We start from the raw sequence: 25,845 nt of genomic DNA, 5'->3' as shown, positions 1-25,845 counted from the left end.
TTTTTTTTTTTTTTTTTTTAACTTGCTCAGTTGTCATCTGCTTATTCAGATCTCCCTGTTGAACACAACTCTGAGGACATGGTGCTCACTCAGGTTTTGGGGGAGGAGATGGGAACTTATTTCATCCTTTAAAACATATCTAAGCCTAGTCTGTTCTTACATGTTTATCTTGACTCTAACCAAAAGGTTCAGAATATAAGATCCCTGGAGAGAGGATGAACTCCGCTGACCTGCCTGAGTTCGCCAAACTGACAGAGACGGCATGAAAAAGTTACACATTAATGCACATTCTCTACTCCATTTTCTTAATCCTAATTGGTAAGAATCTATCCTCCTTATCAAAAATTGCTTAAACCAACAGAGTGGTGCCACCTTAAACTACCCCAATGACAGTTTGGGGGGGGGGGGGGGGGAAGAGAACAGCAATTATTTATTCGTTACAACCTGGAACAACTTTCAATTAAGACAAGGGTAACAGTGCTGCAAAGGATGCCCACTTTATCTCTACAGCTGACATGCAAGAACAGCTCAGATAAAGCAGCAACTTAGGCAGAGAGTAAATGGAAGGCAGTCTCGCATCACCCTTCGGCCCCTATGATAGCATAAGCTTTAAGCGTGATGGACAGTGTGGGCTACAGTGGAGGAAAAAAACCTCCAAGAAGCCCAAAACAGATTTCAAAAGTCATATCAAACAAGAATAAACACTGACCTAACTTGAGGGGCGGAAAAGGCAGGGAAAAGAAGAGACACCAGATCCCATGCTGGCCTAATGCTACAGGAAGCTTCACCCTTGACTTGTTCAGGTTAGCAGGAAAGAACTTGAACAGACAGAAAACAGTTTGTAATTAAAAAAAAAAAAAAAAGACAAGAATAAATATAAAACAAGAAACCCACTATAAGCATAGCTGCTATCAAAGAGCACTCCCACAAAAATAAGAAGGAAGCCACAGCCCAAGCGGTTGGACAACACGTATCTGTTTATTGGGCTTTGAGCTGACTCTGAAGAGTGTTTAAACCAGTGTACCATACTGGAAGCTTTTAACACAACTTACAGCTAAGAGAAATTACAGGCCAAGCTAGTACATACTGAGATATCTACATCTAAAAGTAAGTGCAAGACAAATGACAGAGGCAAACGCCACTTCTGCAGCTGACTAACCTTGCGTTCTCAGACCCCATTCCATGGGACAATGCTCTCTGGAAACAGACTGCAGAGCTTCATTCAGGTCAGGCCAAGACAAAACCATTTATCAGATCTCTTTTCCCCTTCAAGACTAGTGAGCTTTGCTTGGAACCCAGAAAAAAAGAAGTTACAGAAGATATCTTCTTAACAAGATGTACTTTTGCAACTTCACAGAAAAGAAAAAGCGACCGATAACTTCTCTAGGAAGAAGGGTAACTTCTACAGGTGCCTGACATCATCCACCTGATAAACCTCATCACATAAGATACTAAACACCAACAAGAAAAGGATACAGCTGATACCTCAGACCTCCTAAATGATTAGTATGCTCCACACACCCTGCTTTGCAAGCAAGTCAGACCCGCAACATGACCAAGGCTGTTGCCTCCAAGGTGCCCACACTTCCTGGCTGAAAGCAAAGGTTTTGAAAAAGAGCCTAGAAAGAAAATCTCTTGGTTTGAGCAACTAAACATTTTGGGTACACGGATCATTTAAATCCTCTGGGCAATCTACTCAGGAAAAAACTGGAACATGAGGTCACTATGACTTCCATGTTTTGCCAACAGGAGAGAGACGACAGCTGTGAGCGAGTGGTGTGTGCCCACGTGTGGTGGGATCGCACTGGCTTTAGTTTCCTGCACATTCTGGCTCGACATCTTTCACCTTGAGTGCAAGCTATCAGCAGAAATGAAACCGCTCTCTCTCCAGCACCCCCAGTTTCAAAATTTTTCTTTCATCTCATAGATGCACTGGGAAAGTATATGATGTGTCACTGAAAATTAAGTGACAAGACCTGAAGAAAACTTAATACAGAAGTGAGTTGCTGTATTCAAAAGAGAACGTGAGTAGTGGACAGTAAGCAAAGCCCTAAGATTCTGTATGGCACAAGAAAACACACAATATTGACTAGCTAATTTTTTTATTACACTGATCCTCACTTCTTCCACTGAATGTATGTATAGGGAAGATAGTCGGGGGCGGGAGGGGGGAGGGCACACCAGCTTGGGACTTCCATCTGCACATACAAAGAACAAAAACTAAAGCAATATTGCACTCACATCCAAATCCTGTATCTCCATTCTGAATGCCTGACTTAGCCACAACTTCATTTCAGCTTTCTCCAACGTTCAACCAGATACCAAGTGAGAGGTAAGAGGAAGAAAATACCATCTCTAACGTGTGTCCCTTAACCCCAAAACATCAAGCAACCTCTGAAGTGAATGACTTTTCCCTCCTTTATATGCCAATAAACTACAGTAAGCTTGTCTACTCATGTGTTTCCCTAAATAAGCAAAATGTTCAAATAACCCTCCATACTTCTCAGGAAAAAAAAAAAAAAAAACAAAACAACCAAAAAACCCAAAACAAACAAAAAAACCAAACCAAACAAAAAAAAACCCCAACCAACATGATGCCTGAGGAAATCCTGTGAATAACAGCTTGGCCTTTGCACCCCTCCTCTTCTCACCACAGAACCGATACCCTCTCCCTTTCCATACAAAGAGGTGAGAGGTTACTTCCCACCTTCTTCCCTTCGCCTAGAACTACACATTTCTCACTGTTTGGGATTCACGACCACTCAAATAATTAAGATTTAGTGCATCAAAACTTATTTGACTTTTTTTTTTTTTTTTTAATTAAATCAAAGTGGCCAAGACACAGTTTTCCAGATTTTAACAGATTTTTAAAAAGAGATTAACTAAACTGCTTGCTAGTTGCCTGTTTTCTTCAGCACACAGCTCATCAGTAGGCTGTATTCACTACAGCAGCAGCTTCATCCCAGACCAGAAGCTGAACACCACATTCCCAAGGCAAGCGTCCCCCTCTCCTCCTTCCCCACCAGCTCTATATTATGACAGTCTGGGCCAAAAATGCCATCTGTAAATCAGTACATTAGACATACCTCTGCAGATAAATAGCCAGGCTAAGGCCCTTTCTGAGCACCACAATTTCTGAAGAATTGGAAAGCAAGCAAGCTTCACATGGGTTTACTAGGAAAATGCTGACAGAGAAGAGTGTTTTGTGTTCTCGTTTTAGAAGCAGTAGCTCTAGACCTTTGGAAACAAGATACCAAAGCTGTTCCTGACCTACCTTGGAGCAAACCAGTGGAGCACACCAGTGTAGCACCAACACGTCCACAAAAAAATCCTCCATTAGATCTGGAGATATAATCAGTCACGCAAACACCTTCACAGCAGATACTGAAACCTTCACTTAAAAGTGACTAGTCCTGTATGCGTGCAAATTAATGCTATTTTGTATTATACCAGTGCCAAAAACGTAACCAGTCAGAGGGCAAAACTGCCAGCATCAACTTGGGCTCCAGTGAGAGCTAACATGCAATGTCCTTTGCTCATGGCTGGGATGTGTTACCATATTGAGTCAGAGACTCCAAATATTTGAACAACATATAGTGATGTAAGAATACAATTTTATATATATTTTTTTTCCCAAGCATCCCAAAGACCATATCAGCATGTGCAATTTTACAGCACTTCAGGTTCTCCAGTATGTTCGTCCTTGTAGGCACCCAGAAAGACAAAGGTGCCTGGCCAAAAGAGCATTATTAAATGTGATGCTAAAAAACTGATGCAGAAAGCAGGGAAGACGAAGAGCAAGATGTGTATTTCAATTAAGAAAACACTTCACTAATGCATGTAGTAAAACTAGAGCCTTCTTCCTGTAAAATATGCTATTAAAAACCATGCACAATCCTCAAAGAGAGGCAGTGTGTTTTCTCCCTCTTTCTCCTTTTATTCATTTCCATAAGTCGCCTCAAGACTAAGACCAAAAAGTGTTGGCGTTTTAAAGATAATGCGGGACTGATCTTCTCGATCAGAATATTCAACTGTTTCTTAACAGAGAAGTTCTTGGATTTATATTTTAGATCAGTTTCAAACTACCCACGGAACTGACAAAAGTTCTTTAGGAGCTTACATGGTAGAAAAAGCGAACATGAAAAAAGCATTAACACAGTTAAGTTTTGTATTGGAGTACTAATGTTAACTTCTCAAAAATAATATGAACCCAAAGCAAGTTTCCTCAAATCTGACTATAAAATCTACATTTGCAGCACAGCTTTATTTTTCCCTTAGACAACTACTTCAGAATGCATGCAGGAGACATCTGCCTCCTCCTCTGCTTCTCATATGGTAAGAGAGAGGATTCTTTAAGATCTCACCTCAGTGCCTGCATTTGAAGAGACAAGGCAGCCATCTCTTTTCTACCAGATACGAAACGAGTACATCAAATCAAAATCTAGCAGAATCAGCCTTCGTTGTTCAGTGCAGTGCTTGGTATTACTGCTCCGGGTCTCTGCACGCTATTAACCTCTGAAAACTAGGAGCAATAAACTTTACACTGGAAAAAAATCTGACTTCTAATACAATTTCTGTCTTAATCAGGAGTAATACTTGTTTTAAGGATGATCCCCTCACAGTATGACAAATATGCCAGCATGTTTTTACAGTAGTCATATTTCTGTCTCCCCTATTTTATATACAAACAATCTGAGTCATTTCTGTTTATTTATGGATACATACGAAATGCACGAAGTTATGACAAGCATGTTATGGAACAAAAATACCACCCTAAACCAGTTCAGAAACAAGAAAATTCAGCTAACAAGGCTACAACGCAATGCTCTGTCAATTATGACTTGTGCAACACTGAATCATTTATTTGCATGTGCCAGACATGCTGTAAAATAAATCCAAACCACTATGCCCACATCCTACTAAAGCCTGTTTGTAAAAATGCATAAATGTATTGATGGCATTTGGCATTTTAAAGCTATCCAGCACAGAAGCCTGACTGCGCTTTGCATATTTTTTGGAACAAAGTAAATTATTTTGTCCAAAACAATCTTGTATTTATTTTGCCTAACACATCCTTATTTTATGTTTGGATCAATGGGACCCAGGAATACCACCATCACTCGGGAAAGGAACTGGTCTCACCCAGCTGGCCTAGCACACTCTTGACCATAACAGAAGCATCAATATCCATAAGTAAATCTCTGTGGTAGTATTTGATCAGCAGAAACAAATATCCTACTGAAACTGGGGGAAAAAAAAGAATCAAGCCCAATGTGTCTTCCTAAAAAAGGAGGCAGAGGGAAAGGCTAGTATTTTCCTCAGAAGCATGTTGAAAAATACATCCATCGGCTTTCCTTTACTGCAATTCTATGTGCTTTCTCTGCTCTCCCAGAGTCCATTTCTATTCCCCTTAAATTCCTGTAGAGCCTAAGGGTATAACAACAGCTGCTATAAAAAAAGAAAAAAAAAAATCAAAAATCAAACAACCAGCTCAATTTAAGGACCTCCCAGCCTCTGTAGAGAAGACAATCTCTCCCAGTGAGCTACTAACCATCTTCTAATGCAGACTACAGCCTGCTCAATCAGCTAAAGCTGGTGCTCCTTCATAACCTTGCAACATTAAGCCTCACCTCCTCATGTGCACTGCTGCACTGTACAGTGATGGGAGCAAATACTCCACGCTTCTTATGCTTCCAACATCCCCAACACGGCCACAAGCTAAATCAACGCACCCACAGTTATCCTTAGTGGTGAATATAATGATAGCACTGTGGCAGAAGAGGCAGGTTTAGCTTTTAGCATGGCCCTTTCCTTCCTCAGCCATAAGCAAGAGGCAACGATAAGGCTGGAACCAGGGGAAAGACAGAGAGATGAGTCCCTGCACCAACTCCTTCCCAACGGCAGATGTATAGGAAAGGCAGAGCGGATTTCAGGTGGAGCTCCTAATTTGCCCTTCCTGATGGAGCACAAGTTCACAGTCACAGCTGGTGCTGCTAGCTTCAATAATTTGCAGTGGTATAATCAAATTATTATTTTTGTAGTGGTAAGAGTTCTGCTTTTATGCAGGATTATACAAACTGAAGCCTTGGATGGTTCATGCACGCTGACCACTTCAAATCAATTCTCTACAGCAGCCACATAGCAGCAGTTTATTTTCCTACCACTGGTTCAGACAACATGGGGGCAAGATACCCAGGGCAAGTATTCACAAAACGCAGCCATGGTATCACAGAAATGCCTGTACTCTGAGACCACTACCTAATGCTCGGCAATTGTGTTCTGTATCATAACACATAATAACTGCAGCTTTGGTCTCACCTGCAAGCCCTAAGTTTATTGGCGGGTGTTGTGAATTAGTAGGGCTAAGAGAAGGGGAAGGGATGTACAAGGAAACCCTCTACAGATCCTTAGCATAAGTTAGCTAATACCACAGTGGACTGGACTCATATCCAACCAACACTTTCCAGTCCTAAATTCTTAGGTACTTTATTCTGCAAGGTATTTTGGGAGATATTTGTCTTCCACATTACACAATCAATTAAACTGAATCTGGTGACCCTTTGCAGGCCCTTCTTGTATTATACAGTTACATCCACTGACTACCATATTTCTCTTCTACTTACCTTGTGCACTGCTGAAATCAAAACAGAAACATAACTGTAGTCATGAGGAAGCTGCTTCAATTAAAATGCCATTTTGCAGAAGTGCATCTGTCATGCTAAGTTTGACCTATGCTTTCTCTTACCTCCATAAACACTATTATCAGCTCAGATTCAGAAAAAGACATTTACCACATGAGAAGAGGGCTAGTGAAGCTTGGCCCCAGCCACCCGTTCTTAAATTCAGCTGCTTTTGCCTGATTCACTTTGCCACTCAGGAAATGGGTGTTTGGATTGGAGCAGCTCATCCAGTTACAGCTGGACCACAGGAGCTGAGCACAGATGCCTGCCAAAGGTATTACCAAGTTCTGTACCTTGGGTACCACAGTCATTTTGCAGGGTTTGAGAATTTGATTGTGTTTAATTAAATCTGGACTTCCACGTGGTAAACATCACAGCGATCTGGCCTCAACAACTCGTTGCTGCTGGCTTGACAAGCTGCCAGTTCGATATCCACTACGAGGATGTTTCAGCCCTCGTCTCCAGCCTCCAGGTTCATAACGCTTAAAAGGGCAAATCTGGGAAATTCCCCCAATCTGTCTCTCTGCTACTTTTGCCTTTTCTTCCACCTATATGGAAAATGGCTCAGCCAAGGGAAAAGTTATTGTAAGCAGCTATTAAATCACTGTTCGTTCTTACAGTAAAATGCAGTTTTTGAATCGCTATATGAACTTTCAAAAAATTTTTTTTTTATTCAGTACAAATTCAGTTAAATTCTTTTAAGAGAGGGAGAAAAGACATTTGGTCCTTGAAGAAATTGTGAAAAATTATTACAGTGAGATAAAAGGAGTTTTATACATCACCTGCCAACTACCCCCTCTTACAGAAGTGTAAGACTTCCCTACTGAGAAGACCACCCTAGGAGGCTGGTTCATGTAGCCAAACAAGTCAAAACAGCAATAAAATACAAATAGATTTTTGAAGCATGATTATAAAAATAGAAGATACATAAACTTCATAAAGATAGTTCTGTTGAAGAAAATTGCTTTACTTCTTAAAGTTGTTTTCTATATTTTTTCCCCCAACAGTAGATTAATGAAGCTTAGAAGATTTTCACTTGTGCACAACATTTTCAGGATGTTTTTCAGAGACGGAAGTAAATATAAACTCACCACTTTCAGTTCTGGTACAGATCGGCTTAGTGTCCATTCCTGGCTATTTACAAAGGCATCTGTAAAAACGGACAACATTCACAAAATCAGAACAATGACATTTAATGGTCTGCCGCACAGAATTTCACGCTAAGGCTTTGGGCATGAGACCAAAAGTCACACTCCATCTTATGAGACTGACAATCTAACGTGAAAAACACTAGGGGTTTGGATGAATTATACAAAAATTCAAGAATACCAGAAACGACCATGTTGCAGAATGGATGCACTCTCTGTAGCAAGTCTAGCTCTATCATCTCCACTGGCATTAGCAAGCTCAAACTAACTCCAGTCCTTCAGGGTTGTGAAAAGACTCTTCCAGTCTGTACACGGCTAAACTGCTTCCCATCCACCATGATACATTTCTTCTCTACAAGAAAAGCCTTGGACTGCTCATCACACTAAATGTCAACAACTGTGGTTGCCACCACCAGCAGTAACTTCTCCACCCAGGTAAACAAGAATATTTGTCTGTTCTAAAAACATCTGGTTTTTACTGCACATCATACTTAATGTCAACAGCTGCAACTACAGCATCAGTGGTAACATCCCTGCCAGGTAAGGGAGAATATCTATTTATTCTAGAAACATGCTATTTTTCAGCAGCACAACCTGGACAGAAATAAACCACAGAGCCATTTACGATAAAACTAAATAAAAAGTACTGGGGGCAGGAAGGGGTTGATTCCTGGAAAACTGGCAAGTTAAGTTCATCATTCCTCCCAATAGAAATGAAGTCCTTAGGGCTGCACCCGGGTCCAACCTCACTGACAATTCCGCACACAAAAAAAAAGAAATAAGGCTCCATTTTTCTATCTCCATTTATCATTTTGTTCCTTCTGTAAAGGTCTAGTCAGCTGAAAGCAAACAGATAATCATGTTTCCATTACAAATCCAAGCAGCATTACTCCGAATCCTGATTTAACCCTCTCCAAAACCACGCAAGCCAGATGAATGACTGCGTGTCGCATGCACGCAGGAATGCTCCTACCAAGCAGATGAGATGCAACTCCACAGGAATTAAACAGCACTGAATTGAAGTAGCCCCAGCGTTACAGAGTCAATTCGCAGTTACAGAAAATAACAAGTGAAAAGTTATGCCTGATCACGTTGTCTGTAAGCAAGCAAAGGTTTTGCAAGCCATTGCTTCCCCTCTGATATACCAATCAGGAGAGGAAGAAGGCTATTTCATTATATCTTTTGATCTAGAGAATAAAAAATTTGGAAGCAATTTCCCACCCCAGATGGTATCCTCACTAACTTAAGAAATTGTCAGCTGTAACCAAGTTTTCCCACTGCCTAACTAAAAACAACCTCAAAGCAAACTTGTATTTTGCATTGTATCTCTATTCCCCACTACATATACTACTTTTGCTCAATATTACAAAGACATCAGCTGTGAATTTGGAAGCTTTCTCCATCTTTATCACATTGCTTCACATTTCAGCTACAAATAGAAGCTTGTGTGTACTAGCACGACGTGTATTTGCATGAAAACACTTTGAAAAAAGTAAGTATTTTGGTATATTACAATCTTGAGCTGCCTCCCACTCACTCACTGGAAGAAGAAGAAAAACCAAAGGCTCAGATTAAGATGATCTGAAGATGTCAGTTAACCTTTTGGTATTCCAGCTGCAAGAGAAGTCATTATGGCCATCAGGCTCCTGTTGCATGATCTGAAAAAGTCCAATTTGATCAAAACCTGAAGTCCCAGGTGTATGACTACATGGCATGGGGCTGTACCCCAGTTAAAACAAGTGTCTTGTGTTAGTCAGGCCTGACCACAAAGCAGCACACATATCATTTTCCCGCAACCCAATCCTTGTGAATTCTTGTTTACCTTGTAAAGGTTTAAGAAAGCAAATAGTGCTTGTAAGTATTTTTCTTTTTTCCTCCATGATCACATCAGCATTTCTTACCATAGAATAAAACCCAAGGATTACTAAATATGCCTGGCAAAAAGCAAAATAAGCATTTTAGAGCTAAATATTACTATTTCAATTAATAGGTAATAATGACTTGAAGCACTATGAAATGGTGAAAATGAACAGCACCTTCTAGTTACCACCTCATCCTGAGCTCAAAAAGAGCTGTTTATGTTGAAGCAGCAGGCAAGCATTTGTCAAACATCATCACAGTCTCAGACCAAACAAAGGCTCCAAGCCAAGAAAGGGAAAGATGGGGACAGAAAGGATGGCAAAGGATGAACTGTGCTTTGAGAGACCCGGTGAAGCGAAAAAAACATCTCAAGAGCTGTCGCAGCTCTCTTCTCCAAAAACATTCCTCCTTTTTAAGTAATTCAGTGCAGCTGGAATACATATTATTTACTTCATTGCTTAGAAACTACTACATCAGCATAGAAAAAGGCTGCACCAGGTCAGGCCAAAGATTCAGCTATGGCAGTATCCTTTTACTACAGTAGAGATCAGAAGATGATACTTAGTAAAGAACAGGAGACCCTTGCAGAGGAATCTGTTTTTCCTGTAGACGAACAGCAATTGAGTTCAATGACTTCCCAAGCCAAAGATGTCCCGCCATTTAAATGGGCAGGGACACAGGATTCACCCAGAGTAGAGATACCTGACCTGAGCAGTCACTACCCTGTTTTCTTGCCTCCAGCCAGAAGACAATCTGAAAACCAGGAACACATGAAAATGCAAGTCTCAGACCGGAGGAGACAGGAAGATCTTTCTCTAGCATGCTCAGCTGAAAGTAACTTGAGATGCAGACAAAGCAGCAACAATTTCCAATTCAGGAACACTGCATATAAGACCTGCTCTAGGAGCCTTACGATTAAGGCACTCAAAAGGGACCACAACTTGGTCTAGATGTTTTCCTGCCTTCCTGTATGAAGGAAGATTTTTCCTTACAGTGAGCAAGGGAAGGTATCAGATCACAACGGTGTGGATACGAGTGCCCAAACTGAGGTGACAAGCAGTGCCTTGGGTTCCTTGTCTGGTGTAGACGGCAGAGTCAAACATACAACCCCCTTCTGACTGCCTCATTCCAGGTCCCAGAGCTTCTCCAACAGCTGTAGAGCAACAAAACTGCAGGAATCAAAACGCCTCCAGAAACCTGCAATAGCATTTAGCATAAGAGGAATCTTTCCGTAACTTGTCCTGACAGTAAACTACCAATTCTCATGGTTTTGCTTTGCACTGTTGTTGATTTGGGAAACAGTGGAAAAGGAGAAGAAATTCTCATACAACCCAACCATGACAGGACAGAACTGACCGTAATGAGAAGCCAACGAACCTTTCCACACAAACCCACTTCTTCAGGGCATAAAGTACAGATTTCCTAAGCGACATTTCTGTAACTTAACATACATATTTTATTTATCACTTTTAGAACAGTAATAAAGATACACAACTATTTCAAATGCAGGAAAACTTGCAAGTGGTGATTGAAATTATATCATTGCATGTTTAGCCATTACTCCCTGCCCAGTAAAGATATCAACTAACTTGCACTTATACATCTGATGCTTTGGATTACCACTTTTTTTTTTTTTTCCCCTTCTCTAAACAGAACTCATTAGTCAGCCTATAGCTACACCAATGGCCTCCATATCACAGCAACATTACATCATAGCTAACAAGTAAAATCCACATATTACCATGCAAAAACTTAGATATTAGATCAAGAAAGACTATTCCAGTGAAACAGTTTTTACCAGGTATTAACTACACGGAATTGCATGACAGACCTAAGTTACCCTGCATTCCTCTTCATAACCCCAAGTATCATTTATATGCCATAGCTCTGTTCCAAAACACTTTTTCCTGACAGTTGATTCCAGAACTATACATTTGTATAGTTTGATGATATGTTTGTGTAGCATTATTTGAACATGCCTGCTTCTCCTTTCCCCATACCTATGCATGCATTATTCCTTTCTTCATTACTATCTGCAAGAGATGGATAAACAGATAAAAATTAAACTTGCTGTTTTAGCTGCAAGACTCAGCAGCAGGAAGAACTAGCCAAGGCCTTGCAACACAGGGAGGTTTCAGCTGATCTCCAGATTCTCAGGTGTCAAGGAAAACCATCAGTCTCAGGCAAGTATTATGCCTGTCTGGCGGGGGTGTATGTGTGTGAAACAAAATGTGAGAACTCTCTATTAATGTCAACAAGCTTCAATAAAAAAGAAGCATGGATTTCATCACCACAGAAGATTAAAAAAGAAAAGACAAGTGAGCAGATCACTGCTATCGACTTGAAGAACTGCAAAAAATCTACCATTTAAGCCAAGGGGTAGACTCACGAGGGTAACAAGAACATGAGAAGCCCTGTCACTTTTTTTTTTTAAATAACCTTAAGTATTATTTTGTAAGATCTGTACATTCCAAAAGCAGAAATCAGGTAGGAGAGGCAACGAAAGGTAAATTTCCAAAAAGCCAAGAGGCCAAATGACAAAGCAGGAAGATGGCAGATGGCAAGAAGAAGAGTGATCCAGGCCAAGGGCATGGATTTACTCACCCTGCTTGGTCCTTCCTTCATTGAACTGCATCAAGAGCCCACAATGACCTTCCAAAACAAACTGTCTCAAACATCCAGTACCCTCAATACAGGAATTACATGCATTTTAATTCTGATCAGCTATCGAGTAAAAGAAATGTAACAACACTAACTTGACATGGTGCTGGACTTCTTGACACAGCTACCTTCTCCTTTTTGTTAAGTACCTGGTTATTGCTATGTACAGATGTTTTGAGTGTCCAAAATACTTGAGAAAATTTGAAATAGCATTCTCTTGCAAAAATATGCCTGTTAAAAAAAAAACTTGAGCTCAACCCAACTAATTTAAACTAAAATTTCACAATACTATTATGTTCAATTTGCAGTTAAATTACAGGTCATTCATTGGCCTTCGGGGCGGGGGGGGGGGGGGGGGGGGGGGAGACGACAAAAAAACCAAACCACCAACAACAAAACTTTTATTAGGAGATCTAGGAGTTAATCTTCCCTCCCCAGGAACTGGCATGTTTACAAGGAATAATGACAGTTAAAAACAGAACATGTCATGAAACAGCATCTGGTCTCTTTAGCAAAATGAGCTTAATGTACCATCATTTGTATGGACACTGAAGTACCCAGCTAACCAATGTAGTTCTAGCACAAATGCCTCAGAAAGGAGTGATTTATTCCAAGTTAATCCCAAGACCCATGGAAGTTAAGGTGAAGAGGTCAAATACTTGCAGATAGAACATGACAAACAAGCTTGGGGATTTGCCTTTTTTTTTTTTTTTTTTTTTTTTTTTAATAAAGAAAACTAACTTATAGCTACAACATGACTGTGAAACATCAGATGCATCAGACTGCAGCATGCAAAGCACAAATTGGGTAGTCCAGAAACATACTCTGCTGAAGAAACAAAAACCCCACTACCGCATGTTGATTTAAACATATTGGAAGAGATTTGCATAATAAATAGAACCACATGTATGAAGTTGATCAACTGGAGCCTTGTTTGCATTACTTTCTGACTTTGGAATTCAAGTGAACTCAACCTCCACATCTAACTACAGATTATACGTATGAAAGGAATGACTTTTGTCAATAATTAATCACAGCTGTATGTCCTGTTCATTTAACTTCTGCATCGATGATCAAAAGCTTCAAATAGGCATGGTGTCAATCATTTATTTTTAAAACGTGCACCAAGAAGATAGCTGCATTTTCTTACCAAGTTTACCTTTCCACAAAATAGCCTTCATTTTTTTTCATATTTCTTTCTCCCCCCCCCCTTTTTTTTTTTAATTTCCACCACTACATTTAGAGTTTCTCAGTTCCACTTACACATCATTCACCGAAGCACAAACTACAATAAGGTCCTTGGCTATTTTAAAACCTCAGTTTAGTAACTCAGCTCCAGGCAGAGGAACCTTCTCTATTAGTTCCAATATTAAGAATCAGGTGTACATGCTATTTTGGTTCCCTATTAACACAATGTTGTGGTGAAGCCTTGGGACTCGATGGCCATTGTTGGCAAGATCCATGTACTCCATGGCATTGCACAAGGGCAGACTTCCAAGAAGGTATGACTGTTTCAACACTTTGTATATACAAGTCCTGCGTAGAATAACTTTTCAAATAGAAAAAAATTTCCTTCTTCAAAACCAGTAATAACCACTAAAAACTAAATAAATTTAGCAAAACAATCTTATTGAGAGACAACAGGTTCAATGCCAATTCAACCGTCCATGATTCAGAAGAGGGGAGGGAAGTCACACATGAAAACCTTAGAAGTTTCGTAGCAATTATAGAAATATCCACAGGAAAAGCCTATCTTAGGTATTCAGTAGTCTGTTTCATCCCATACTTGATTTTTAATGCCAGAGGCCCTCTGCTAACCTAAATGAACTCCATTTACTGCCATGGGCAGCAGCAGCCAGGCAGCTAATCAGACCACAGGGTAAATACTTTTAACTGGGGCTGATTAGATTTACACCACCCTCACCATCCTTTGGGTCCCTCCTCCTTAAAAATCCCCACAAGCCAACAAAGTCCGTTGATTAATACTTTGGGAGAACCTAAGCTGCCCTACCACCACCACGGCAGGCCACAGCCCGCTGTCAGCAGTGCCAGCACAGGAGCCTCTGCCTCCCTCCTTGTACTGCACTGGTCCTCGCTCCACTAACCTTGTTTCGTCCTTCATTGTCACTGAAATATCTCACCCTTGACTAGCAATTTAATCCAAAGCCTGAGAAGCTCACAGATTTCTTTTTGTCTGATTGAGATGAAAACCTAATGACAAACCCATCCAAAAGGAGGGATGAGTGAAGAAGCAGGCAGATGTCTCTGCAGTATGACATGAAAGACTTAAATCTACCATGATTCTTGGAAAGCTTCTTAGTAAGAGCTTCCCTCAGGCTATCCCAAAGTCCCTTTGCTGTCCTTTTAAATGAGGAAAAGCTATTAAAAAAAAAGGAAAGCCAAGGGATTTCTCTGGAAACACTCAGCAAAAGATCCTTTTCTTTTTGATAAGAAGAGGAGCCCTCAACAACACATGAATGAAGTTAAAGTACCAATAACTGCATCATACCTTGATCCCCCTCGATAATTTCTGCGTTGCAAGCAGTATTTAGAGTTACTTCCTGCTTTGAAATAAAAACCTGAGAGCGACCAGGTACAGAAAATATTCCTACAAGTTCCTACTCGTCCACAAAGATGCAGATAAACCCACACATCGCTCTTGGAGCTTTATCAAAGGAGCACTTTCAGAATGCATTTCCCAAAGCTTGTGTGCTAATTTTCTCAGCAAAGAGGGAAACATGCAACTTTTGGGTTGAGACTTGTGATACTAATAAAACATGCATTTTTCAGAGAAGGGGCAATCTCTCAGCATATATCCTCTCCAACTCAGCTCCCAGCATTTCAAGTCAAAGCCCCAACTCAATTCCAACACAGTACAGCACAAAAATATTCTGACATGCTTATTTTTAAGCTCTGCATAAAAAAATTATTTGAAAGAGTGTGTCATATTCCAAAAGGCCCTTTTTGTAGGTTAATTTTCTCAATCATCTTATACTTGTTTTAAAAAAGATCAGTCAGCTTTTGATACAGACCCTCTCTGCTTATATAATTAATTCTGTATACAATTACAAACAGTAACTACAAAGCACTAACAAATAAAATTTCTAGAAAACCATCCATATCGGTATCAGGAAAAGTTAAGGTTTTTTTCCTCCCCACTCACTCAGTTTGATAGAGTTATAGATTATACAGCTTTCCGCTTATGCCACATTGATATTACTATTGCAACTACGGAACTCCAAGCAGTCCCCTTTTTCCCCTGAGTTGCAGAAGTGTAATTTCTTCTTCTTCTGCAGTTTAACCCAAAAGCAGAATTGCAGCGTGGTCCTGTTCCCTCCTCTGCACAGCTTTGGCTAAGAACTCCATCCAGGCTCTGGTGAGAGTGATGGGAAGTCATGTCCCGTCACGCACGACACCATATTTACACTTCATTAATAGGATTAATACACATATTGCAGAAGAAGTCATGAAAATTGCCACAGAGCAATTCAACTGCAATCCCAGAACAAGAGGGATTTTTGTGAGCTGTCAGTTTAAAAGACTCCTCCATCCCTCCCAGTGTTGTCAGAAAGGATAAAATCCCAGGAGTTCTTACAGTTCCAATATAAACGTTTGATATTGGTCAGATTTATCGCTGGCAATACCCACTTGCTAATTATAAGATGGAAAATTGCTCTAAACTCAGCTTCTTTAAGGCATCAGACACCTCAGCTGAAACTCATTACAGCCCCACATGTATTTGACATCTGAAAAACCATGCCCTGTTACTGAGAACTATATTAAATAGATATTTAGGTCAAACCCAAAATCTGTTTTCCAATAGCGACTGGCAGCTGCAACAGCGTTATCCTTTGCGCTGCCATGGAAACAAAAGGAGGACCGGTGATGGAAAGAGCTATACAACCTTAACAGTCAACGAGTCAGCCTTTCCAAAAATACGCGTTTGGGCTTCGGAATTTAAGAGCACTTCTCTGTCACCACAGCACTTCAGTTTTCTCTTGAATTTTTAAATTGTTGAAACTGAAAAGTATTTTGTTGCTGCTAATATTCCCACTCCCCCCCTCATCTGTCTTACATCTACAGCTATACTTAACCTCATTGAACACACAGCTTTTGGGTGATTTCAAAGACATTATCTCCTTATCTCCCACAGCTGGAAAAAGTCCCATGCTTCCTACAACAGGACTGAGATGATGTATAACGTTTCCAAGAATATTCCCCAAACCAGTTTCATGCTTGAAGTTTTACACCTAACACCACCAAAATATTTGTTTTTCCCTTAAATATAACATAGCTCCAACCAAGACTAGTCATCTTAACCCCCCCACCCAAAAACACACACAAAAAACCACACCAACCAATCAAAAAAAACCCCCACCAAACCAAAAACAGAGAAAGTATTTCTCCTTGTAAACAGCTTACAGCCTAAATGATATAATCAACAAGAAAAACTTCACATTCCCTGTATTTTCATAGTGGGTCAGGCTCCGCAGCTGATGGACAGTTAGTTTCAGAAAAATTAAAACGCCACAGATAAAACCACTGCTTTCTCTTTTTCTCTCTGCCATCAGAGAACTGCACTTCAAAGAGGGATGCCCTGAGCAAGGACGATTGGGATTACAACTTAATTCCAATAAAATGCACCTTCCTTAATACTCAGCAGCAGCCTTCGGAAAAATGTGACACTGAAAAATACTGGTCCTGGCTGGCCCCTTTTATAACAGGGCGATGATGACCACAACAAGAAGTTGAAAGGAATATAAAAAGCAGACAAAGAGAAAATGAAAGCATCACTGTAGTAAAGCTGTTCCCTGCCCCAGTAAAACTGGGAAAGTAAATCATCACTTCAAAACTAGGGATATGTTAACAACTGTTTGGGGGTTTTTTGTGTTTGGGGGTTTTTTTAAGTCTTATTAGTCGTGTTCCCCCCCCCCCCCCATCATTATTTATTTATTTTTAAATTAAATATACTACCTAAGCACAACAGAAAAACCATTCCTACCGAAGTGGATTCATACAAACCAGCCAACCTCCACCAAGCTGGCTGTGCCACCCCCTCCATCCCACCGCCCCCCCTTGCCTCTCCCAGGCACGCTGAAGTCAGCCTCTTCTTTTCCCAAGCATGTGCGCACTGGGCAAACCCAGAGATACTGCTGCTCTCACATTCAACAGAGGAGGGGAATAAAACACATCCTTGCCTTAAATTGTTTCCACAATTATGTCAGCTACAGCAATCCTCTCAAATAGACATGGCTAAAATCTACTATATTGCTTCATATTCCTGCAACAGGAGAAGCACCAGAAAGCAGCACTGTTCACGTACTAGGGCTGTGGGCTGTCCTGATGCCTCAAGTTATGTCCGTGCCCTGCAATGAAATATTATCTTTTTTTTAGGCTATACACAGTATCTCTGTAAGCACCAAAGCCTCAGAGAATACAGCTAAATGAGTAACCATAGTAGTATTCGACTCCAGGAAGAAAAAGAAGCCTCTGCAGATGAAATGTTTGGTAAATGTCTGATTTTGTTGGGTCTCACTAGAAAGCAGGTCAGTGTCAAAGGTGAGGTCTGTTGCATACCGTCTCCTGTCTCAAGGGGAGGCAGCACAGGAAAGATTACCCCAAATGGAACTAAGTGAAAATCTGGCGATAAGATTTTGAGCTGTAACAAGCCATGCTCGAGACATCAATGGAGTGACGTGCTTCTTAAAAACTGCTGAACACCAGTGGTGAAAATACAGGACTAAACTAAACCCGCATCCGAGCAATGATGTCGGAAGCACCCAAAACAAGACACTACAAAAATCATACCCCATGTTGTCTTTCCTGACTACAGGCACAAACAAGGAATTAGCCTTTCTTATTCAAACCTGAATATTAATGAGAACCCTTCCTACAATGCATCAAAGATGAAGAGGGACAGCTTACACAGTTGGCAAAAGAAGAATAAATGTCAAAACACAAATGAAAAAAAAAGATGAAGTGGGGGGAAACAAGAAGAGCCGTCTAAATTAATGTAGAAAAATATTCTTCTTTCTGGCTTGCCAAACAAAATGTCACAACAGAGATGCAAAAAGATGACTAAGATGCACTGCTTGGCAGGCTGGAAAGACACTTAGCTTTTCAGAGAGATAAGAATGGCCGTAACTCAAAAACAAAGCAAAAAATAAACAAGAGGAACTTGGTGACTACTTGATAGAAGAGAAAATAGTTATTTTATAGATAAAGCAGCAGCAGTACTCAATGAAAACCAAGTATGCAGTGAATAAGTCAGCCTGCTCGGGATTTCCACCACTGGAATTCCACAGAAGAGATTATACTGGGGCAACATCTGAGCATCACCAAAACCCAAGCAGCAGAACGTGAAGTAAATAGTGGTAAATGAGCAAAACCACAGTGACCCAGGGCAGGGGGAAGACATAGGAGGAAGGAGAGAAAGGGACTATCAAGTTACACTTAAGAAAACAGTGCCACAAGCACAAACTCTTAATAGCGGCAAACACCAAAACCCAGACTAATAATTCACCTGCGTTCCTGCTCTGGCACAGGTTGGCAGCAGACAAGAACAGACAAGGTGGTATCACACACTTTGCCCCTGCTCTCCCCCAACTTAGCTCAACATGCAGTTCAGCTAAAAGTTACCTCTTCATATAAATACAGCCCTTCACGTATTTTATCCATCAGCTAATAGCTGTGCAACTCTGCTAAGGGCTGACACTCCCACGGTCCTACAGGGACTCACAGCTCAATTATCTTTTGGATTATAACAAAAGAAGAATTTATTGGGCTGTTTCTTAATCTGCCTCTTACTAGTTTCACAAGATGCCTCTTAATTCTTGTGTAAGAAGGGATATCAAGATAGATTCCACCTTTACCGCTCTCCTTTTGTATTCCCCTTCCCAGGTTGCACCATTCTGCTTAGCTGGATTGGCTCTTGTCTGGAACAAACTTACTGCCTTTCTAATGCACCTTTTTGTTTCCCTATACTTATTTCCAGATGCGAGGACTGCAATCACCCCCCCAAAGCCTCCAGAGATGGGCATACTACACCCTTTTAATGGAGGCATGACAACTTGCTCTGTTTTCTGTCCTTAGCACTCTTTGCTTTGAGCCCTGCAGAGCACTTCATTCGCAATTTCCACAAAGCTCTTACAGATGCCAGGATCTCTACTGAGGCTTACAGCTCATTCAGAGCTGCGACACATGAGTTAGGACTGCCCTCTCCCCATGCCACTCTTTGCACTCATCCACATTAAGTTTAATCTGCCAGTATGTCAACTGCTAACCATCACAAGGTTTTTCTGCAACTCTGCACAACCAGCTCCTGTTTTCTTACTACCTTGAACGAACAATAAGTTGTCACCCTATTTCATCCCCTTTCCCAGGGCACTTATCAATTTCTTAACCAGAAGAGGCTGCAGGACAGATTCCTCCAAGACTTGCTGCTAGGTTTTTTCAAAGGTAAAAATGAAGTACTTATTCCTATATATTACTTCCTACTTTTTAAAAAGTTGCATACACAAGAGGACCCTCCCTCTTATCTGATGGTAGCTCAGCTCAGGTCTCTAGCGAGAGCAATTCTTTCAGTCATCAAAATAAACAGATTTCCCTTGTCCTACCCTAAAGAACTCCAGTAAATGTGAGGCATGATTTCCCCTATAAAAGCCAAGTCTGCCCTTCCCCAATACAACACTTATCCATCCGTCTGTAGGGTTTATTCTCAATTTCTCAGCTTGATGGTTGCATGCCGTAAGTGTGATTAATGTAGACAGAGGCAAACTCTACCCCCCGTCACACCCATGCAGCCACTATGAAGTCAATACGGTTAAATGGGTGTGATCCAGTAACTCGGCTTGCAAACCAACACTCTTCTACACGCCTGGTTATCACAACGCTCTTCCCTCTCAAGTAACCTGCAAGCAAGTGGTGCTAGACAAGACTGTAAAGTGAGCGATGGTGCGATTGAGGATGCTTTATTCTTCTGCGGGGTATTAACGCTGCCCTGTACCATCTGGTGCAGTAACAGCATGCAGATGCAAAAATATGCAATATCAAAGTTCAAACACTGAAAATTGACTTATGGCCCAACTTCCTTGCTTGTCAACCAAAATCTGTGCTCTGGCATCATACGAGCATTGATTTACTTTTTCAGCTCTTTAAACTGCAGCTACAGAAAATGGGTCCAGCGTGTTTGTACAGAATTACATCTAGAAAAACATTTCCCCTCTCCACAAGGGAAATTATGACTTGTTTATGCAACACATTTCTAAAAACATTTTTTAGAACTCGAGTCATGTCTCCAAGATTGCTATGCTGGTTGTCAAAACAGAGCCTTTTTTTCCCTGACTATACCATATGTAATACTAAGTCCACTTTCCCTAACTTGATATCACCCATGCAAGATTTGGAGATGATTAATGGAAAATATACAAATAAGACACTGTTCTCCAGAGAACAGCACAGCAGGAATAATCTGATGGTTTTTATATTTATTAGCCTGATGCACATCTAACTTGTTTAAACAAGGCTTTTGTCAAACGTCAAAAAAAAATGTTAATGCAATCCAAGGCATGCTCTCAAAGGGAATTAATGCTGAGCTGGAACCAATGAGAAAGCCTTAGTTACAGCAACAAGGAACAGTGAAAAGGGGCCCCTTTTTATTTCAATTGCAAATAGATCTGCTAAGACAGAAAGGTTTATTTCCTAATAGCCGAGATGAAGAACCTAGAGCAGGGAATTGGGGTGGGGACAGGTATTGGAAACACCCGGGTTGTGTCTGTTTGGCAGGCTGTCTCCCTAACCTCCTGGGACGAGGAGAGGGCCTCCCCTGAAGGCAGTGCAGGGGCAGGCAGGTGCCCTGGATGCTCTCCCGTGCCCTCCGTCTCCTTCCCCGCGACTGCATGGGGACGCCCGGAGTCAGCTTCAGCAGCACATGTAAGCAGTGCAGATACTCACCTCAGGTGTTCCTTCAGATGCCCGATTAGTTTTTATTTTTCTGTAATAAGGATAACCTCCACTTACTCAATTTCATTACCATTCTGCCTAAGAGACTGTTAAACCACCAAAACATTAAACCGCCATGGAACCATCAAAGCATCACTAAAAAACTGTGTCTTAACACACTGCACAGCTGAGCAAGAGACAGAGTCCTGAAGCAGAAAGAAAGCAGAGGGAAGGACTCAGGGCTGCCATTACTTTTTGCCTTAAAACTGTTTACAATATTAAAAAAGGTAATATGTGACTAAATGCTTCATTAGAAAAGCGACTTCCTTCCCCAGCTTCCTATTTAAAAAGCACCTGCTATTACAAGCCACTTCAGAAAACAGCAGACTTATACAAGTAGGAATTATTTATTTTGGAAACTCAGAACATTTGTCAGATGAACTTTAGACTCAGTGACTAACTATAACACAAAGCCTCTTTCAACTTCCACTTGCAGATAAAACTGCAGGTTTGTAGGGAGCTGAAGGCAAGCAAATCAATCATTGTGATCCCAAGATCTGCAACCATCCTCTACTGCTCCTTCGCCTTCCCCTCCCAGGCAGCCTGTCCCGCCTCACCCTTGACTCGTTCAGCGCCCTGGAGCAGCAGCAAGAGAGTTGGGCAAAAACGATGCTGCAAACCACATGCAAGCTCACGTTAAATTCAACTCTTTCCAAACTTCAACAATTACTGCAAAGTTTGAAAGGTCTGATGTGTCACACCACATTTGCGAGGGGAGAGGGAGAGATTATCATCATTACTACATTGATTATCACCATTACACAAGCCATGCTCACAACCCATTTACCTCAAATCGCTGGGACCTAAACCAAGGCAGAACCAGACGTGCCTGTGGAGGCTACCATGACATTTTATTGGAAGCAAAAAAAATCCAGGCTATACACAAATATCAATTTACTAATACTTCTCCATTTGCGGTTTAAAAAGCTGAATTTCTAGCTTTGCTAAAACTAGTAATATTACATTTTTTAAAAACATTCACCCAGGAATAAAACTGTTCTCAGTCTTTGCAAAAATCTTGCCCCCTGGCTATATTCTCATTTGTGTTTCCTGGGTGAAGCCAAGAAACTCAAGTATGTTTTCAGAGCTTCATCAGTTTCCCATCACCTCAGGCACGTACTTTAAACTCAAATGATTGCACTAGAAATGCTATCTTTAAAGAAGCCCATGAAGAGTTCAAGAATCAGAAAACAATTTAGCTACACCTAAGAGACTTGAACCTTCTTACTTAGAAACCTGCTTTAATGCTTTCTGTACCCACTATTTTTACAACACGCAAGCGAGCCCTATTAAAAGGAGAAGTGGGAAAAAGAATCTATTTTTGCAAAAGTTCTCTTGCTGCATCTTCACGCTGTTCTGGCTTGACCTATGACGTATTCTAGCAAGCCACGTTGTAAGCTGACTCCTTGCTGAACTGCTGCATCCCAACACTTAAGAAATAACTCTCTCTTCATATTCTGTTCCCTATTAATGCCATGATCTCCTACTGCCTTTTCATGAGCTGAGAAAAGAAACCTGGAGGCCAGTTGTCCCATCGTGGCTTTTATTCTTCTTCACCTTTGTACAACTTCCTAAGGTAAACTCAACCACATTAGCGAATGAAATTCATTATGAGAATTTTTTTTATGTTTGAAAAAAAAAAAAAAGAAAGTCAAGAACACATAAAGACCTAAAACATACTTCAAAGCTAACAAGGGTGTCAGCCTCTACTCTAGAAACAACACTAGCACATGCTCTTAAAAAGATAATTAACACAGTCAAGTACAGCCTTAAAATCATAATAAAATGCAGTCACTTGGAAGCAGTACAATGGAAAAACAGAAAGCAAACAGCTACAGTCTACGTATCTTAACAAAACCACCCAAAAAGCAGCAGCAGCAGAACATGCTACACTAAATGCACGCTTCCAGCATTTTGGAAATCAAAGGGACCAGCTCTACCCCCTGTGTAAAGCTGTTCTGTTGGAGCCTTGTGATGGCTGCAGTGCTACCTCGTGCGCTGCTGCTCCGATCAGACACAGCGCAAACTTCATCTTCAGGGTGCAACAATGGCAATTTCTCCACTTTTTCCATTTGGGGACTTCCCCTCTGATTCTGCAAAAGAAGACTGTGCTATGAAAATCCTCTGGCCTCTCCACATCACTCTCTGCTAGACGGGAGCACTGTGACCAGTACCAGGAGAGGGCAAACCAAAGGACAAGACACACCAGCCAGTCAGATCTCATATTTTGACAATCCTATCCTCAGGGCAAGTGATGAGACTGGGTTCGGCATATTTACCTGATCGCTGCGTGCTGATTTTTTGCAGTTAAAACAAGTTTGACAATTTCTCTTCAGCCTTCCATGGTATGCTACCAAAAGCTGAACCTCGATGAAGATGGGGGAACTCAAACCGTCTTTGGGATAGCATATATAGAGACAACATGTGGTTAGCACATCAAGTCAGCTACTGGTGCAGATCAAAACAATTTTTGGCTCCTCCTCCCCGTTTAAACGGATTTATTTTTTCCCAGGCAAAGGCAGGCACCGGGACAAGCACAGCACACGCTGCAGCTGCTGCCAACAGCTGTAGCAGGCCCCATCATAGCTACAGGATTTTATTTGTTTTTAAGCTACAGTGCATAAGAGTTCACATCCCAAACTGAAAACAAAGCAAACACCAAAATAAACTTCACTGTCTTACTAATTAAAGGGATTTGTTCCTTCAGGAAGGCTGACATAAACCACTGCTGTGGGGTTAAGAATGTATTTTTAGTACTCAGTCCTTCTAACATTTTTACTGAGACTGTGCGAGCAAGCCAGAGCCCGACTACCCATGTAGCATCATTAAAAGCTCTGTCTAGGAAGTGGGTTTTTTCACGTAACTTTATTTGAAATGCCACAGGACATTCACATAAACTAAATCTCAACAATACAGAAATTTCTTCCCCAGCATCCAGGTTTTCATTCCTTGTACAGCAGCCAGTAAGTGTTCGCAGTTGTCTTTAACTTGCCTTGCCATTCTAGGTCAGACACGGACATCCTATGTGTCAAGAAACTTAACAAGCACAACTGGATATTACTGATAATCTAAAAAAGTTTTTTGCCTAATAATTTTTCAGCTGGAGGTTTAGGGCCCTGACAATGAACGTGCACTGCAGTGTCTGCCATGCATCTGAAATACAAGTTATGCAAACTCCAGCGTGCTCCCACAATAGCCTCTGCAGAACGTATCGCTTACCACATAGCGTATCGCACGAGCAGTGTTTTTTCTTATCATTTATAACTGAAATATTCTAACAGAATTGAACTCAAATTGTAATAGATATACCTGTTTTTATTTTAATAAATCTGACACGGTATTCGAAACACTCTTTTTTAATTGCCACTGCTGACCTTTCCACTTACTCATAGAAGTGAGGGGTTTTTTACCATCCTGCCAATTACATTGTGAATTAATGATATTATTTATAAGATAACAAAAGCCTGATCTCAATAGTGGAAGGTTTAAGGAGAAAGGAAGGGTTTTGAAGCTGAAGGAAAACGAGGTATTTCCAAGTTAACTGTCTTCATTTTGCTCTAGGAAACTGTGTTCCCAAAGTTATGGGGTATGAAAATTTCACCTCCCCAATGACAGTTAACTGCCACAGTATTAACAGCAACCCAACACACTACGAAAGGTTCAAAGGCATTCCCACCAACAAGCAACTGGACTTCAAGGAAGCCAGGCTGCTTTATAAAGCAGTTTCCTTCCACAGGGCTAAATACACAACACCAAGCTGATCTGTGACACAGGGTTTTTCGGTCTGCAGCATGCTTTTAAAGCTTACAATATTTAAATAATCGAGGAACAAAACCAGCCAAATTTCAAATCCACAGCACGAATTACACTTGAGGATGAGAGTAACAACTGCCTTAGCCAGTACACCCAAATGGCAGTCAATGTCATGTCCTGCCACTGCCATCTTAGAGACTGGCTCTTCTAAGAAGGCAACAAGTTTCCACTTGAAACTTGGTCCCAAATGATGCCTGTAAGGGTTGTTCCAACCACATTCCAGATTTCTTTCTTAAGAACTCAAGCCACCTAACCCCAAGACCAGTAAAATAGCATCAAGTTGTACCTCATGGAGAACAGAGCTGGAAAAGCAATGTGCCTCCTGCTCAGTACATTCTGCTTAGGGAAATCCAAAGCTAGTTTAATACTGAAGCCTTTAAATTAAGCGGACATGCTTATTATCCGTACAACCAGTAGAATAATGGGACAGGCCTTCGTCTCTGGTTTTAACTCTAAAAATGAGATATTCCCAGTAGTGAAATCTCTCCGTTCCACACATTTATAATGTTCTTCCATGTTTATGGATAAATAAAACATTTTATATCCTAAATACCAAAACAAGAGCCAGCCAAGAAAACCCAGCTCATTTTATAGTAGGTGGTTTGGGTGATTCACAACATCTGAAAGACGCGTCTACGGACCATTTAATATAAGGCAAAGGTAACGCAACATATATCAGCTGG

At 40.9% G+C, this 25,845-nt stretch overlaps 1 protein-coding gene across 4 annotated transcripts in view; it reads right to left on the bottom strand.

Moving 5' to 3' along the window:
* The window catches only part of AGAP1 (ArfGAP with GTPase domain, ankyrin repeat and PH domain 1), a 395,766-nt gene that overhangs the window by 260,436 nt on the left and 109,485 nt on the right, over positions 1–25,845 (bottom strand). For all 4 annotated transcript variants that reach the window (XM_087731869.1, XM_087731868.1, XM_087731867.1 and 1 more), the window contains exon 2: positions 7,772–7,830. In XM_087731869.1, coding sequence (XP_087587995.1) covers positions 7,772–7,830 — 59 coding nt within the window. The remainder of the gene's footprint in view (positions 1–7,771; positions 7,831–25,845) is intronic.

This window comes from Nipponia nippon, unplaced genomic scaffold, assembly GCF_047370975.1.
Source record: "Nipponia nippon isolate SJK-2023a ecotype South Korea unplaced genomic scaffold, ASM4737097v1 scaffold_5, whole genome shotgun sequence".
NCBI classification, from domain to species: Eukaryota; Metazoa; Chordata; class Aves; order Pelecaniformes; family Threskiornithidae; genus Nipponia; species Nipponia nippon.
This window is presented reverse-complemented; position numbering and strand designations above follow the sequence as displayed.